The sequence below is a fragment of the Coptis chinensis genome, chromosome 9 (genome assembly GCF_015680905.1).
Source record: "Coptis chinensis isolate HL-2020 chromosome 9, ASM1568090v1, whole genome shotgun sequence".
NCBI classification, from domain to species: domain Eukaryota; kingdom Viridiplantae; phylum Streptophyta; class Magnoliopsida; order Ranunculales; family Ranunculaceae; genus Coptis; species Coptis chinensis.
Window position 1 is genome coordinate 61,589,922 of NC_141464.1, and position 16,674 is coordinate 61,606,595.

At 34.0% G+C, this 16,674-nt stretch overlaps 3 protein-coding genes and 1 long non-coding RNA gene across 7 annotated transcripts in view; 1 reads left to right on the forward strand and 3 right to left on the reverse strand.

Moving 5' to 3' along the window:
* Positions 1–139: 139 nt before the first annotated feature.
* The window catches only part of LOC147477180 (uncharacterized), a 44,688-nt gene continuing 28,153 nt past the window's right edge, over positions 140–16,674 (reverse strand). The window contains exons 1-4 of one of the 4 annotated variants that reach the window (XR_015207590.1): positions 1,509–1,830; positions 1,246–1,432; positions 984–1,146; positions 140–895 (exon numbers count right to left, since the gene is read on the reverse strand). This is a non-coding gene — a long non-coding RNA (uncharacterized LOC147477180). Of the gene's footprint in view, positions 896–983; positions 1,152–1,245; positions 1,482–1,508; positions 1,831–16,674 lie in introns of those variants that run through there. The other 3 variants (XR_015207591.1, XR_015207588.1, XR_015207589.1) reach the window with 3 other exon arrangements.
* LOC147477181 (putative clathrin assembly protein At2g01600) overlaps positions 1,903–16,674 on the forward strand; it is a 31,780-nt gene continuing 17,008 nt past the window's right edge. The window contains exons 1-9 of the mRNA XM_086582354.1: positions 1,903–1,964; positions 2,128–2,313; positions 2,393–2,471; positions 2,571–2,686; positions 2,802–2,840; positions 4,490–4,562; positions 9,919–9,984; positions 10,653–10,708; positions 10,975–11,040. Of these exons, the coding sequence (XP_086438480.1) occupies positions 1,908–1,964; positions 2,128–2,313; positions 2,393–2,471; positions 2,571–2,686; positions 2,802–2,840; positions 4,490–4,525 (513 nt within the window). The 5' untranslated portion in view covers positions 1,903–1,907 and the 3' untranslated portion in view covers positions 4,526–4,562; positions 9,919–9,984; positions 10,653–10,708; positions 10,975–11,040. The remainder of the gene's footprint in view (positions 1,965–2,127; positions 2,314–2,392; positions 2,472–2,570; positions 2,687–2,801; positions 2,841–4,489; positions 4,563–9,918; positions 9,985–10,652; positions 10,709–10,974; positions 11,041–16,674) is intronic.
* Positions 12,593–13,907, reverse strand: LOC147477182 (uncharacterized). The gene is made up of 6 exons (XM_086582352.1): positions 13,759–13,907; positions 13,555–13,675; positions 13,337–13,486; positions 13,199–13,261; positions 12,869–13,107; positions 12,593–12,766 (listed from the first exon to the last, which is right to left on the reverse strand). The coding sequence occupies exons 1-6, from the start codon at positions 13,905–13,907 to the stop codon at positions 12,703–12,705; spliced, it is 786 nt and encodes a 261-aa protein (XP_086438478.1). The 3' UTR covers positions 12,593–12,702.
* LOC147477183 (uncharacterized) lies at positions 12,593–14,736 on the reverse strand. Its single transcript, XM_086582355.1, has 4 exons — positions 14,582–14,736; positions 14,379–14,503; positions 14,220–14,298; positions 12,593–14,133 (listed from the first exon to the last, which is right to left on the reverse strand). The coding sequence occupies exons 1-4, from the start codon at positions 14,734–14,736 to the stop codon at positions 13,995–13,997; spliced, it is 498 nt and encodes a 165-aa protein (XP_086438481.1). The 3' UTR covers positions 12,593–13,994.

Here is a 16,674-nt window from a genome sequence, read left to right on the forward strand (position 1 = left end):
ATATTTTCTGGATAAAAAAAAACAACTACTTGATGGCAAAGTCCTAATTGAGCCTCCTTTAAGATATATAAGGTACATATGTAACAAAGTATCTAAACGCTTCCACATCACATCTGAAATGCTTTTGTTTAAACATAGAGATAACTCTCCTTAGTACATGATAACAGTTTAGCACTATCCAAATGTGAATTGATATAAATATTTAATAGTAAACGCACATAAATCTCAATGCATTTGTAGTTGAGAGATTGTACTCAAGTAAATCTATTTGATCAAGATGACTGAGAATATTACTCCAAAGACCATTAAGACTGGGAACAAAGTAGAAATATCTTGGTCACTTAATCAGAGCAATTTGTAAAAAACAATTCTTACATCACTCACCAAGGATAGTAACTTCAATGCAATAGAGATTGGTTAAAATGTAAAAGCATTATAGGTTCATATCGGGTACACGGTGATAACTTTCTAAGTGAAGAAAATTACCTGTCTAAAGGCATAGACATTATCATATCCAATTAGCTAGAAAAACAATATAAGCACAATAGATAGATAGTACATATATACATTTACCATAATCAATAGTAAGCAGTAATGTCAATATATTTAAGTATAGCAATGGATACTAACCTTTAGAGCTGCTAAAAACTCTGAAACAGAGAACTCTGATCGAATTGTTCTTACTTTCAGTCCCATATTATTCAAACATCTAAGAACTCCCAGGATTGAATCAATACCAGAAGATGAAATTTGCCTTTTTAATCTAATTACAGCCGTCTCTACTCGCCCCTTCATTCGCCAACAATTTCTTCTCAAGTTCGCGGTTTCGTGCTTGCAACTCTTCCTTTAAGCCCTTCAGCTCTTGCAAGACTGTTCTTTTGACTCCCATAACTGGCTGCACAAATGAAACATTTATAAGCTATGGCTTTGTTAAATTAGATTGCAAACTAACTAAAATCATTAGAAATCAATTGGGAGTTTACCTTCGCAAAGAGAAAATATTGTGCGGATCCTCTCGCCTTCTCGAGCAATTGGTTGATGATGGACGTGATTTTTCTGAACTAACTGTGAATTTCTGGGCTGTAGTTCTTTCTTTGCTAAATACTAACGCAGAGGAGGCACACCATCAGAGTAAATGCTGACTACCTGCACTACGAAATGCAAATTTGAAGTTAGATCAAGACTGTGTTAAGAATAGATATGACAAACTAAAGATAGAGGGCTTAGCTCCTTCAAGGCGTCAACCTTATATTGATCCACATCTAATTCTCCAGGCTTACCAACATCTTTAACTCCAGAAGAGGCAATATATCACCACCACCCCCAATAAATTCTCTCTTCTCTAAAAACCTTTGCTCTACAGAATATAATTAATCTACCAATCCCCAAAAAAGCTACGACTATCAAACTACCATCAAGTGTGGAAAAACGCCTATATGAACATTATCATATCAATAATAAGAAAAAGAGATAGAACACAAATAAAACCAACCATAAATCCTTTTTACGTTAAAATATATAAATTTATCTGAGAAGATCCTCCAGCTCTTTCAACAGCAGATCCAAACCAACCATTAGCACAAAACTTCAAAACACCCATAAACAAACAAACTCCACAAAAGACTAAAAACATCCAATGCCCCAATGCTCTCTTCTCCTTTAAACTATTCTCAAACAAAGGAGCAGCAGCAACAACCTCAAACCCCCATCTCACAATCAGAGTCTCACTCCGAGAGCTTAGTCAGTAAACTCTCATTTTTAGTAAGAAGGGAAATGTCTCAAATTAGTTTTAGTTCTACGTGTACTATTGGGCCTAGGCCCAACATCTTTTATATTCAAATTTTAAGCGGTATTTGTATCGTCAACTTATATTCAAATTAAGAACCACACCCCAAGTTCTAACAACAATGGAGGAATACATAAGAGAGGCACCACGCATGGTTTCTGTTCCGAGAGAGCCCTTGGTCAGTAAGATAGGCTATTCACAGGACATTTTTTCTTGACGATTTCATTTTGATTGTTTGTTTTTTTTAAACGGAAAGAAAGAAAAACCTATCATGATGACATGTCTGTATTTTTTGAGCATATATTTCATCCTCATTTTGTTTGTTGGACATCCTGAATCAGGAATTACCGGAACGACTACTTTTGACATACAAACCAGAAGAAGTTCCTTCTACTTCAGACGAAAATAAGCCATCTGTTAGTGACCCAACTTCATTTTCTGCTGATGAGATTTCTTCTGACTTTGAGCTTGGCCCTCCTCATAAGAACGTCGCTTCTCAAGATCAGCCTGATGCTGGAGATCTACTGGTAAATCTTGTATTCATCTAGTGGTATATAGATATATTATGTTATGTTGTCAATTCTTTATTTTATTCTTCGTATGTAGGGATTACATTCTACAGCATATCCTGATGCTACTGTTATAGAGGAAGCTAATGCATTGGCTCTAGCAATAATTCCATCTAGTAAGTTATTCTTATCTATATTTCTGTAATCTTGACAAATTTCTGATGTATGATTCTTGGCATTGCTTACCAAAAGGACAAATTTTCCCTCCCTTACAGATGATTCACATAATTCTAGCCTAGATCAAAGGAAAGAACTGGATCCCTCGGGATGGGAACTTGCTTTGGTTACTACTCCCAGCAGCAATATATCCTCAACTAATGAAAGACAATTGGTTAGTCCATGTTGTCTTACTTATTCTATTTTACTATTCTATTTCACATATTGATGTTGAAATGGAAATGAGCTTATATATGGAAGAAGCCCGATGATTTGGTTCTCAGTTACAGAGTGGTACAGAGCAGATAATACTTTGGAGGACTGTGGAGGTATGCACCACTTCGTTGATCCTATTAGATATATATATATATAAATCAGTTCTAGTGTTGATCTGAACCTGTTCAAAGATATTAAAGATATATAAAACTTGGCTGAAGACAAATTTAAGTTGATAAAACATAATATGTGCTTAGGTGGATGAAAGTCCTTATAAACAATCAGGAGATATAATAAATTTGTTGATACTTTAAGCAAGTTCACATAAATATTGACTAACAATATTAAAATAACTAAACTAATTCTAAAAACTATTCCCATTCCCTATTCATAATTGCCTTGACATATTCAATCTCTTCTTTTCAGAATATATCTTCCTGCACATTTGATAATCCCATATAGCCTTCTTTGAGAATTGTATTTTTTTTCATTGTGTAGTATTGCAATCGATTCTGCTCTAATTTGATAGATATATCAATTTTTTTTCTGTGCAAGTGTAATTGCATAATGTTGTAGTGGAGATTCACTTTTGATGATTGTGCTTCCGTTACAATTTCCATCGTCATCTAGACTATCCATGTAGTTGACCTGTAATAATTTTTTATTTAATTTTCTCAAACATAAAATGAATCAGAAGAGTAGGTGTAAACCAATAAAATAAAATATGAAAAATAAACAAAACAGCTTTGAGAAGGAAAATTCTATGTAGAAAATGTGATTGATCACTATTAAAAAAATAAAAAATGCTCTTTTGTCGCTACCTTTTTTTCTTCCTTCTTCCTTACTATGTTCCTTTATCGTTTGTTTCTTTGTTTTCAAATAGCTCATTGATTTTCAGAGTTGCTTTGTTTGTCCCTTGTTTAATGTATTCAAACAGATACTTGATAGTCCTTGTGTTGTTGTACTGACCTGTTGTACCTATAAAATTGAATGTATAAATTTGAATCCATATTGTAAATTTAAAAAATAAATTTTATTACCTTGAATTTCCTCAATATAGTATATGTTTCTACCAGACGGAATGATCTTTTTGTTTTTCCATATCTGAACATTTGAAAATATAATAATTGTTTGAGTCACAATTGAAGAGGCATTGAAAATATTAACATGTTTGAGAAGTTATTAATGAATATTTTTTTTACAAATAAACATGTAATATGTAAAATTAAATATCACAAACCTTATTATTGTTGTTCCAAACATATTGCGTTGGAAAGTGAACATATGAATATCCATCAATTTCATTGTCACTTTGATAATCCATTTTCTTTGCAATTATTTTTCAGCCTAAAAAGGAGTCAGAATTTAATAATAAGTACAAACGGATTAAAAATAAATCTATAAATAAGAAACAAATTTTGTTTGCAATAATAAATTAATCATAAATGTTGTCTGAACTATCAATTATTTTCGTCAATGCATAAATCTATAACATATTGCTTCCTCTTCCTCGAGTCTTTAATCCCTTGACGGAGCTTTATCATTTCTTCTTCTTGTAGTTTTTCTTTCGCCCATAATGATAGTATTAGTTTACGTAGTTCTGAGATTTCATTTTGTTGTTCTTCAATCTCTTGACGCTTTTCATTCAACTCCTTGTAGTTGAAGTCTTCAATTTCAAAAAGGTTTTTGTCTTTTAGGTAATTGATTGCACTCCACGCTGCTGAGTTTTCAGACTTTTCTTTTGTTGTTGATGGAATTCCAGATATGGTTTCTGTTTTGGAGTCATCAAATATGGTAACCTGAGATATATGTAGATTGTCTTCAAATTTTGAGGTGTAAGTTGCTTCTTCTATGTGAAGTGAATCAAGTATTTCCTCAAGCATTTTTTTTTGTGACGTAGAGTATTTATATTCGTAATCCATATCCTGCAATATTTAATAATAATAAATGTCAAAAAAATATATATCAAGAGTAAACTTATGATATTTAATATATGGTTCTTTAAATTTATGCAATTTACTAATTATGATTACACCCTTACGATAAGACACAGACTTTTAATGTTAGCTAATGATAATTTACATTAATGTGTGATAAAATGTATAAAGCGAAAGTAGTACCATAAGTTATATATAGTTTGATAGGGAGTAGGAGTATTTGGCATATCATATATAGAAAAGCCATGACATTAATGTGAGAGAGACATAACAGATTGCTCTCTTCTTGAACCTTTTGTCCTTCCCTTTTCTTGTCATGATTTCGGTTGTTTCAGGGACAACCCTTATGATAAGACACAGACTTTTAATGTTAGCTAATGATAATTTACATTAATGTGTGATAAAATGTATCAAGCGAAAGTAGTACCATAAGTTATATATAGTTTGATAGGGAGTAGGAGTATTTGGCATATCATGTATAGAAAAGCCATGACATTAATGTGAGAGAGACATAACAGATTGCTCTCTTCTTGAACCTTTTGTCCTTCCCTTTTCTTGTCATGATTTCGGTTGTTTCAGGGACAATAATAACGTATTATATGGTGAAATTTCACCACGGATTGTCTCACTTTGTGTACGACATTCTTATTATGTTAAGGTGTTTAGCTGTGTTGCTGTTGTAGAGAGCTGTATGATGGTTATTGCATCATTGGTTCCTAACTACATGATGGGAATAGTAACTGGAGCTGGATGTAAAGTTTATATGAATCTTTTAATGAATTGGGATCCATAATGCATCTGAGCATACACTACTAAATGATATTTTGCTGCTTAACAGTTTATTTGTATCAATTTGCATTGGTGTCCTAGGTTTTAGTTTATGTGCATGTTTTTTTTACCTTAACTAACCACAATAACTCTAGTAATACTTGAACATAAACTAATAGAAGGCAATAACATATATTTTTGATGTTGAATTCATTGATTAAATAAGACATGTTTATTAATACTAATAAATAAAATTGAAGTAGATGTAAAAATAAAAATTTGTTTACCTTAACCGTTTGTTTTTCTCTTTCTGTAGCCTTAATTCAATATCTTCTATTCTATATAATGAAAAAATTTAGAGGAATTCAATTAGATATGTAATATTTGATTCAACATCTATATCATAAAAAATAATTGAGAACCAAAAGTTTACCTGTGTTTTTTATATGCGTTAGGAGTGGGGAGATATGATCGTATGTTTTGTATATATATAAGAAAAGGTTTTTTTTATTTCATTAGAATTCTAGTATTAGTATGACTCTAATTTTGAACATATCTATAATTTTTTTTTTGTTTGACAATTAGAAGTTAAAGCATGGTGGGACTCTTCCTTGTAGTCATACGTTTGCATAAACATGCACTATGTAAAAGGGCTTAAGTAAGTAAGTAAGAAGCCGCAAGCAGGAAGAAGTCAATCGCTATAGCCTAGCAAGGAGAGAGCTTTCACAGCTGCTTCTTGCCCTCCTACGCAGTATAAAATCATTGATGGATAATTTGGGATAATGCAAGTATTAGAATGTGTGTCATGGAATCTGTCAGAATAATAAGGTTGAGAAGGTGTCAGAAAAATATTTTGAGTTTCAGTAATAGGAGTTTGTGAAGTATTTGAAGTCTGAGGAATGTTGTTTTAATGTGAAAAAGTATGAGAAAAAGTGTTAGAGTTGAATGATGGTGGAAACAGAGTTATAGAAGTATTAGGTGTCCAAGACATGTCAGAGATGGGTGTTGTATGATGGCTGTTGGTTTGATACTTTAATAGAAAATCTTTCTCATCAAGTATATGATATCTAAGTACTATGTTTATTTTTAAATAGCTGTGTCCCCGTATCCTACTTATATAGGGATATGAGTTGGATATCTAGAGTACAGCAACTAAGGAAAAAGGAAAAAGTAACATGTTTATAGCAAAAAACTATTTGGCATATTAAAAATCACATAAATAATCTACAAAAGCCAAATATTAGAAGTGTAAGTACCTTAGAACAAAAGGGAACTCAGTCTTATTAACAGGAAGAAGGCCAATCAAGTTTAAAGCAAGTACTAAAAATTTGAAATTAACAATCGACTTACATATGCCTATATCCAAAAAGCATTATTAAACAATTTCAATGGAAGTCTGACGTACTGAATGCTTCTGTTTCGAATGTTAATGATCAAGTTTCTAGTGTCATAGAGTTTGGACGTAAGGATGGAGTTGGAAGTCGTAGTATTAAACAAAATACTTTTATGAAGGTGGTTCTGAAATTCATTTGGTGGTTTTTCATAATCTTAGTTGCAGCCCTATTATCAATCACATGGATGGACACTTATGAAGTAGGACATCATTTCATTCCTACTTGATTCGCTTGCTGATGTTGTACCAGTTTCACGAACAATTTTACAGCTCTGTAAACTGGGTTACTGTTACCCAACTGTAAATGCGCACAACAAATTTTTGTGTGAAATGTAGCTTAACAATTTCTGTGACGGTTCTCATGTTCTTAATACAACCTATTTGTTGACTCTCTTGACTTTGTTCTTTGTGTCAAATACATGTTGGTCCTTCTTTTCTTTTCCTTCTTAATTCTGAAGCAATTTATAACTCAGAATCAACATTTTGGTTAATTGATAGAGTTGCAACAACGAAACAGATAATGTACTTTTGGTCTCGATCAGTAACTTTCTCCCCTTATACGATTTAGAGGTTCGGATTATGTAGAAAGTGTTCGCCCCTCCATACACCTTTAGGATTCAAGACAATTGGTTTCAGCACTGCCGATGGACCTGTACAGGTGTACGCATACTTACCATACAATTCGTAATTTGATCCAGGACTGAAAATGTATAGTTCTTCAAACCCATTACTCCCCCACTGCAACTGAGTTTCTTCTACCTTGTTGCATTATAGTAGAAAGACAACTCTTAATATAGCAGGCCACATACATTTTAGGAAGTAAACGATTTGAAAAAGTCATGAAACGTATTCAGATTAAAGGAGCTTCTAAGACCAAAAGTAAATTGGTTAACTTTCTTTTCATCGTTTTCTGTTGAAGAATTGGGTCAAAGTAATAAACTATGGGAATTGCTTCCTATGCGTTCGCTGATTATATTGAACATTATCGCTAACACACATTAGCTTAATTTTTTCTTTGTCCTGTGTACTACCAAGATAAGTTGAATAAGAAATGATCAAGGGAAGTCCTATTTATTGGATGAGTACCCTGTCAATAAATGTGAATTCCCGAGGTGCACTGGTGTATATCCTGCTCATTTCCTCAGTTAGCTGTCCATAATTATCTTTCTCTTGCCCTTCCAATTCTTCTTCTGTTTCGGTGTTTTTGTTTAGTTCAGCAGCACTGTTTTGATCCTTCTTTCCCCTGCTAGAAAATAGTCCTTGAAAGGCTCCCGTTGTTTTGCTTTCTGATACTGGAGGAATGATGGTGTAATCAGACACAAAAGGCGTTTTGCTGAAGTAATTTGAACCGTCTAGCCCAACAGCATAAGTTGCATCAGGGGTGCTCATGCTTAAATGGCTCAACAAAGACCCAGTCACCTCTAGAGCTGAAGATCTATAGTTTGTGATCACCACTTCTGAGCTTAAGACATCTGGATGCAGGGTCACAATGTGTTTAACTTCGACCATGTCGTCTGAATTCCTGCTCACCAACTCTACCGGCATTGAGAAGTTCCACTGTCTTCTATTGAAAAGTGCTTTCTAACTTCAAAATTAAAATTGGAATTGATAGATGACCTGCGTCGATAAAGTCTTCTGCGTTTCCTCACACATCATGGAGAACCCAAGTGCCGGGTGACCATGGGACTCCACCTAAAATCCAGAAACATGCCTCCTTGTATAACAGCAGCACCGCCTTCACCCTCTGAAACAATTGTGTGTAGAACCTCGAGCGTGGTTCCATGCCACATATGAGCCTTGTATGCTGTGATTAATCCGCTTGTGAGCATCAGGCTGGCGACACTTCAATTATCCAACCTCATGCTTACCACACAGCTGTCACCAATTTCAGTAAAGCTTACTCCATGGTCTTTATAGATTGATCACTATTTGATACATTTGGAAGTTGATTCTATTCTCTATCTTGTATATGTGGCTTGATGTTGTGGAAGTGGTACTGTTTAATATTTAAGATGTTGGTCTATTTACTAAAATACTAATGATTCCACATCTGATCATCTCTTATCACGCGCGTGCACGCACACACTAACTTACTTATACACAAACACACTCACAAATCGAATTTGGTTGGCTTTGGAGAAAAATGGAATTTCTTATTGGAGCTCAAGTTGAGTCTAGAGGTAGAGAGACTATAGAACATCCATTGGTGCATTCACGCACACACTAACTTACTTATACACAAACACACTCACACATCAAATTTGGTTGGCTTTGGCGAAAAAATGGAATTTCTTATTGGAGCTCAAGTTGAGTCTAGAGGTAGAGAGACTATAGAACATCCATTGGTGCATGCATGCACACACTAACAAATTTGGTTGGTTCTGGAGAAAAATGGAATTTGTTATTGGAGCTCAAGTTGAGTCTAGAGGTAGAGACTATAGAACATCCATTTCAAATTGTTGTTATATAACTGTTTCTTTGGAACTTGGAAGCCACCCTCTGCTGGCCTAAAAAATCCATGATTAAGTCTTACGAATGACAGCTGGCCTTGTCAGTAAATCTGAGAAGAATTATGAATGATGGCTAATTTTGATATTTTCCCGTGTCTGACAATTCGTATCTGTGTCCGACCTATGGTGATAAACTAAGCACATCTTAAGTGAGCTTCTTTATATCATTAAAGGGGAACAGTTTACAGCCTATAACTTCCTTATCCACTTTAGCAGACTATCAAGCAATCAAGTTATTTTTTTGGAAAAATACATAAAAGTTTGCTATGTGCTCTCAGAAACTAATTTTTGTTATTTTACTGCAATGTACTGCAGTATGTGAACTCAACATTCGGTAACAGAAGTTCTTATATCAGTCTTCATCTGGTTAAGTTCTTATATTAATGGTTAAGTTCTTAACGTTTTGCTTCCTGTGGCATACTCTCTTTATCAAGTTGTATGAGTTTTACGTATGCAGATTCCTTTTCCCTTTAATACACTTCTGGATTATTTTAGTTGTATTTTTATTGGAGTTGTGGACTTGTGGCATCTATGTTTGTCCTATCAATCATTTTTGCTGAAACGGATGAGTTTATCTATGCAGGGGATATTTGCTGACTACTTTTTCGCTGGTGTTTGTTTGGGTGGGTTGATTACTCTTCCTGTCCAGGTAAGGTTGGTCTTAGAGCTTGAGGTTTTATAATGTAGTTTTGGTTGTTGGTGTTTTGGAGGAGGCAGAAATTCGGTTAAGACCGATCAATATTTTCGCTAAATTTTATCTGAATATGGATACTCAGAAGGTTTATGAGATTCTTCTCGTAATACTGTAATAGAATCCTGAACTATGAGGGGGGACTTGTCTGTGCATAGTTTGCGCAAAAGCAGATCGATCATCATGCAGATGAATAAGGCTATGTGGATTGCATCATTTGGATACCACCCAAAAACATTCCAGGAGAGTGCATTCATTTTTATAATACCTTTAAATACTGTACATGTTATAATTCTAGCTAAAAACAATGCCTTAGCAAACTAAAGCACGAAACCATAATAAGGACTGCTGAGAAAAACTGTACATAATATTATACTTCCACTGGTGGCAAAAATGAAAGACTACTTATGGTGTGGTTGACGCTAGAGTTGGCTCATGCCTCACTTGGTCTGGTGTCTGAGTTGGCTGTTCATGATGGGCCTGGTCTTGTACAGTTTTTACCTTTTGTTTGTGATATTTGTGAATAAGGTAGTAATTTTTGTTACTATTTGTGATTTGTACATCTGACTTGTTGACGTCATTATGATATTCCCTGTTGATGATTTTTATTTCACCGTCTCATGCAGTGGAACGGTTTTCTATTTGAGTGAGAAATCCAACGGCGTTCTTGGCAGGATCATTGGTAAGTTATGCTCACATGGGATAAGAACTTTTGTTACCGAATGCTGAGTTCACATACTGCAGTAAAGTTACATGATCGGCATTTCACTAAAATGACGAAATTAGTTTATCAGAGCACATAGCAAACTTTTACGTAAACAGATTCCTTTTCCCTTTAATACACTTCTGGATTATTTTAGTTGTATTTTTATTGGAGTTGTGGACTTGTGGCATCTATGTTTGTCCTATCAATCATTTCTGCTGAAACGGATGAGTTTATCTATGCAGGGGATATCTGCTGACTGCTTTGTCGCTGTTGTTTGTTTGGGTGGCTTGATTACTCTTCCTGTCCAGGTAAGTTCGGTCTTATAGCTTGAAGTTTGATAATGTAGCTTTGCTTGTTGGTGTTTTGGAGGAGGCAGAAATTTGGTTAAGACCGATCAATATTTTCACTAAATTTTATCCGAATATGGATACTCATAAGGTTTATGAGATTCTTCTCGTAATAGTGTAATAGAATTTTGAAGATTAGTGGGGAGTTGTATCTCGATCAATATTTGCCGAGTCTGAGTGAGGTTGTCCCTTGGTTCTTTTTTATGAACCTATATCTTTTTTATGTCGAATTATTCACCAAGTAGACTATTGCAGCCATCTGGGTATGAACTGTATTGTTCGTCCATATTGTTTTTCTCCAACTCTGGTCATTGATGAGAAAAAATGGCCTTAAACCTTAGTTATAGCGTAAGGTTTCAGTTAAGGTGCAATGCCAAATATAAGTGTCTTAGCCCAACCCCATCCTTGCACTTCTGAGGAAACGTGTGTAATCACTGCCTTTTTCCACAGCAGTGTGACTGTGTCGTTACTTCCACCTCCTTTAGTTTATTTTTTTGTCTGTCTTCCACCTCCACCATCTACACACTTCCATTTCTAACTCAGCACTGTAGGACCCATCATCTACCAGCCTATCAGTTCTCCTATTTTTCTCAGCATCACTTTCCCTTTCTTCTCGTTGAATCTTCCCACCCCCAATCAATTACTTCCTCAAGTCCCTTTGAAAATGTTTTCCAGCATTCTACACCATCATCCTCAGCAACACAACTGTGAAAAGATGTTTTACATGTTTCCATGAAATCCGACGAAATTGGATTCGAACCAATCCAGCAACTTTGATCATGGTAGCTGCGGTGAAGTAGGCAAGCGTATTAACGTCTGATCTCACATTTTTAAAAATTGTTCTGTTAGGTTCTTAGTAGCAGTCGGGTGTATCTTTTTCCTTTTTTTTTTTGTGCCCTGAAGCGGGGTACAAACAAATCAGGGATTCGCGAGCTAACTAATGATGGCACCTCAATTGCCGAAGTTAAGTTCATACTAAAACAGTTGAAGATTTTCAGAGGAACTCTCTCTACTTCACTATTAACACTTGTGACTCATCTAGCGAAACAAAAAATGTATAAACGAACTAAGATACATTCTTTGGCATCTTACCTGGCCAATTCATTACAGCACCCCTTCATTTTCCTTTTCAATTTTTCTGTCCAAGCTGCGTAGCTAATCAGCATTATATGAACAAAAGGGAATCTACATCTCTGTTTTCTGATGGGTACTTGATGGCTTGGGAGGAATGTTTAGGGAAGAACATACAATTCCTGTCCTACAAAATCAATCTCATCCCATCAAGTAACACCTGCTCATATAACTCCTGCCACAGCAATTCCAGACACTCATTCTATGTGTCAAACTCACAAATCCTTATTTAGCTAAAAACAGCCCCCAATGGCCCGGTATGAAAAACACAATCCACAATCAATATTTTATTACATCGCTTAGTCTATGACGTGGACAATATAATGTAAAATCAATACATGCAATTGCTAATACCTAGTGGTTTAATTTTTATGCTAAGATGAAAGACCATTGAATTTTTAATTATATAGATAAAATGTTAACCAACCAACTATTGAAAACAATGAAAGTAGACTTTGAAATTTTAATATTAAAAACGACAGTTTCCATTTATTAAGAACTGGGTAATTTCCACAGCAGTTTCGTAACCAATGCATCATGCTTCAGAGTCATTGTCCTGTATTGAAAAAGGAATTAATATTAGTATCTAGTATCATCTATAAACAATGTACATCACCAATAATGTTTTTTTTTTAATGATGGGAAATTGAAAAGTTACCTTGAAATGTAAACTTTTGCAAGCTTTTTTGGCTTTTGGAGATTCATTTGAAAGATTGGTGTTGCTGCGATTCTTTTTATTTTGGATGTATCTTCCTGTATAGATGAATAGTAGCAGTTCGTTAGTATTACAAAAATGTTTTTTAATGTGTATTTATTATTGTGAAGTAAGAAATATACCTTTTCTGTTAGATCACTTGGTGTTGATATAGCTGTAACACATTTCTCTGTACTTGCTTCCTGGTATTAAGAAACAAAATTATTAGAATTTGATATTATGAATTGAATTTTAAATGTATAGAATTACATATATATGTATTTTTAATTATACATTTTGTATAAACTCTTCCATTTGTGATTCCTTTGCTGTTGATTGTATAGCCTGCTGCAATACCTGAAAATTTGTTTGGAAGTAGTAGTATGTAAATTTATAAAATTGAAATATCACTTTAACTTTAAGTATACTTACTTCTTCATTGGTGTTCATGGTAGAAACGTACAAAATATTGTACGTTTTTCTACTATAGTTACTGTTATTTGCAGATTCTTTAATGCGAAAGCAATATTCTTTTCCAACTATACTCTGTAAAATCTGATTGACCAATTCGTTTCCTTTGTCCTGTCGCAAATTTGAAAGTCAACAATATATAATTGTAAAAATAGTAGATTTCTCATTTGTTATTGTACCTTATCTTCGATAGCAGCAATTTCTTTTTCAGTATGCTTGATCATTACTTCTGCAGTCTTCCCAAATGCTATTGTGCTTGCATAATTTAAGCCATCGGAGATTTCAAAGTTTAACTTGTATCTGTTCATTCCATATTAAAGAAAAACATGTAAGATTGCATATCCCTTATATGATATATTTGTAAAAATTGTCATTATTGATACCTGAGCTTAGATTCTGAATGGGTTTTGCACTTTTTGCACCAATATCTTGAATTGATTTTTTCAAGCTTATTTTTACAACTTGGGCAACTTTTATAGTAACATGGCATTCTTTCATTATTGAAAACTTTCGAAACCTTTGAATTGCACATGTATGATTTACCCTGTTATAGAACAATAAATTTAAGATAAACTTAGATAATAAAGATGTATATTTTGAAATTTGATAGCAAATCAGATTAATAAACATTAGTTGTTACCTCATTTTCTTCAAATAATATGTCAGCTAAACTTCGGTATTCTTCTGTTGTGTTGCTTACTTGTTGTTTGCTGGTGTCTTGTTCGTTTTCGAGGGCATCTGCTTTGATCTGCTGTGCTCTGTATATTTTTTAAAATAAAAATATATGTTGAAATGGAGGAACAGACATAAATTAATAATTGACTGAAAAGTAGTTTTATATTACCTTTCCAAATAAGATGCAGCTTCAGGAATATTCTTATTTATATACACCTTTGTAGCAAATGTTGACTGGAGATAATCACCTGTAATCATACAGTAATATTTTTATTTATTTACAATATTTATATAATTATTTGAATTTGGGTGAGTAAGAGATATGTACCTCTAAAATTTTGGAATGAAGTTGATGTAACAATTAAGACATAATTTTTATGGGGTGATCTAATGAAATCAGCTGGAATTTGGTCCATGGTGTTACCCCATAAAGTTATTCTCATGGTAGATTTGCTGCAGTTAAAAAGTAGGATAAAATACTATTATTGACTTATTTAAATATATAAATTTTGTAACATGTTTCTTACATACCTTGTATCTGCAAGTATAATGTCTCGTCTTTGTCTTTCACTGCCAGATCTGGTAACTGACGTTTCAATTTCCTTGACTTTTAAAAGCACACCTATCACATCTGTTGCATGTAAAAGATTATTAAGTATACATGTACACCATATGTTAGTAAGCATAAAAATTTCCAATGAATGTATTACCTATGAGAACAATGTTATTTTTTTTTTGAATGAATATTTGTGAAGGATGTGAAGAAGAAAAGGTCCTTTGGAATTTCAACGTCCTGATTGCTTGCTAATTTCAGTATTGTTTTATCATCAAATTCAATCTTGAACTCATGTCTTAAATCACGGAATTTTTTCTGACGGCTCTTTCACTTTGAAGTTTTCGACGATTAGGACATTGTCATCTTGAATGAATTTTTCAAACTTCTTTGTTAATTTTAATGAATATGTAGCTTGAATTTCATGACCCTGTACAATGAATAATATATGATGAACAATTTATAATAATATATATGTGTTAAATAAATATTTAAATAAAACCTGTTCGTCCATTAGTAAAATGCCGTTGCTTTTAAGTGCAAGATCATTGAAGAATAGGTCATTCCACCTTCTGGTAACTCTAACTTGAATTTTCCATGGAGTATCTGCTTTGTTGAATGTTTTCAATGAATGATATTCAGTTGTCATAATCTTAACCTGTAACCAATTTCATAAAAGTTAGAGTAAAGAACATAAAATAAGAAAATAATTTAATTTTTAAAAACTAATGAAATACCTTTAAAATTGATTTTGGAAAATACAAAAGGTCGATGGAAAATTTTCAGGTTTTCTTGATGTGTTATATATCGTTCTAATAGTAGGTTGTTTGTTTAAGAAACTCTATTACTGGTAAACTTCTATTGAATTTGGAATTGTATTTATGTTAGGTCATTTGTTAATGATAACTTCGTTAGATTTGAGTTGTAATTATGACATGTCGATGTAATCTTAGGAATCCAACTTAGTAAGGTATATTTTTTGGTAATAGTAGTTTGTTTGTTTAAGTATATCTTGAATTTGGAATTGTATTTATGTTAGGTCTCTTTTTAATGATAGATTTGAATTGTAATTAGGACATGGGTCGATGTACAAAAGGTGGTTCATCTTTGTAAGGGAAAAGAGTATAATCTGCATTACTTGTGAATGAAGAAAGCACCTCATAATAGTGTCATGCTAACGCCTTTGGAGTTCAACATAACAGTAGCGACCCCAGGCATGTATGTTATGTCGTACTGCCTTTTGCCAAAGTTTCAGTGCCATGCAGCTGAACTGGTACTAGAATGCTTATGCAAAAAGAGGTAGCAGAGGACCTGACTCAATATGAACTCCTCCCTTTTCATTAATATCAGGAAGCTCTGCTGTCTGACTATGTTCAACTACCTACGATCTCACCACTGAGTTAGTAGTGGTGGGACTTTTGACCGGTACTGGGGAAACCCGGTGACATGTTTTGAGTCCACCTAGAGCTTGACCTGTATCGAATGACTTGTTGCACATCGTGCACTGGTGACTGCCCTCACCCTTTGATTTGCCCACTCGTGTCTCTTCTGCTGCTGATCCATTACCTATTGCAAAAAATTTGGTACTGAATGTCTCTGAGCAATCCTTCTTTCTCTTGTTATTATGGGTAGACACATGACCACCCACGGCTTGGAAAGTAGCGAAGGACTTACCGCAGAAGCCACATTCTTTAACATTCTTTTGCTTGACATCCATCAAACTTGTACCCAATTGGATAACCCTGATCGAAATCAGATGACTTCAGATAAAACTCTACAGCATACTTTTGTGTGACCTTTGAAAACTGATAGGCGTAATTCTTCTGTAAAGAATGATAAATAAACCCAAGGCAAAGCCATCACATGGTTTAGTCATTAAGTTTATCTTGAAGGCCTTGTTCAAGGGCATATTCTCATGACCAAATTGTAGAAGAAGATACCCAAGGAAGTTTCACTACAGTTGTGTTCCTTGCCAGAGTTCCGGAAGGGAGCGTGCAGGAGGGGTGATTTATGTGAATATACTAATGGAGTTTTTGAGTGTTGGCTTAACCCTGCAGAGTATAGGACATGC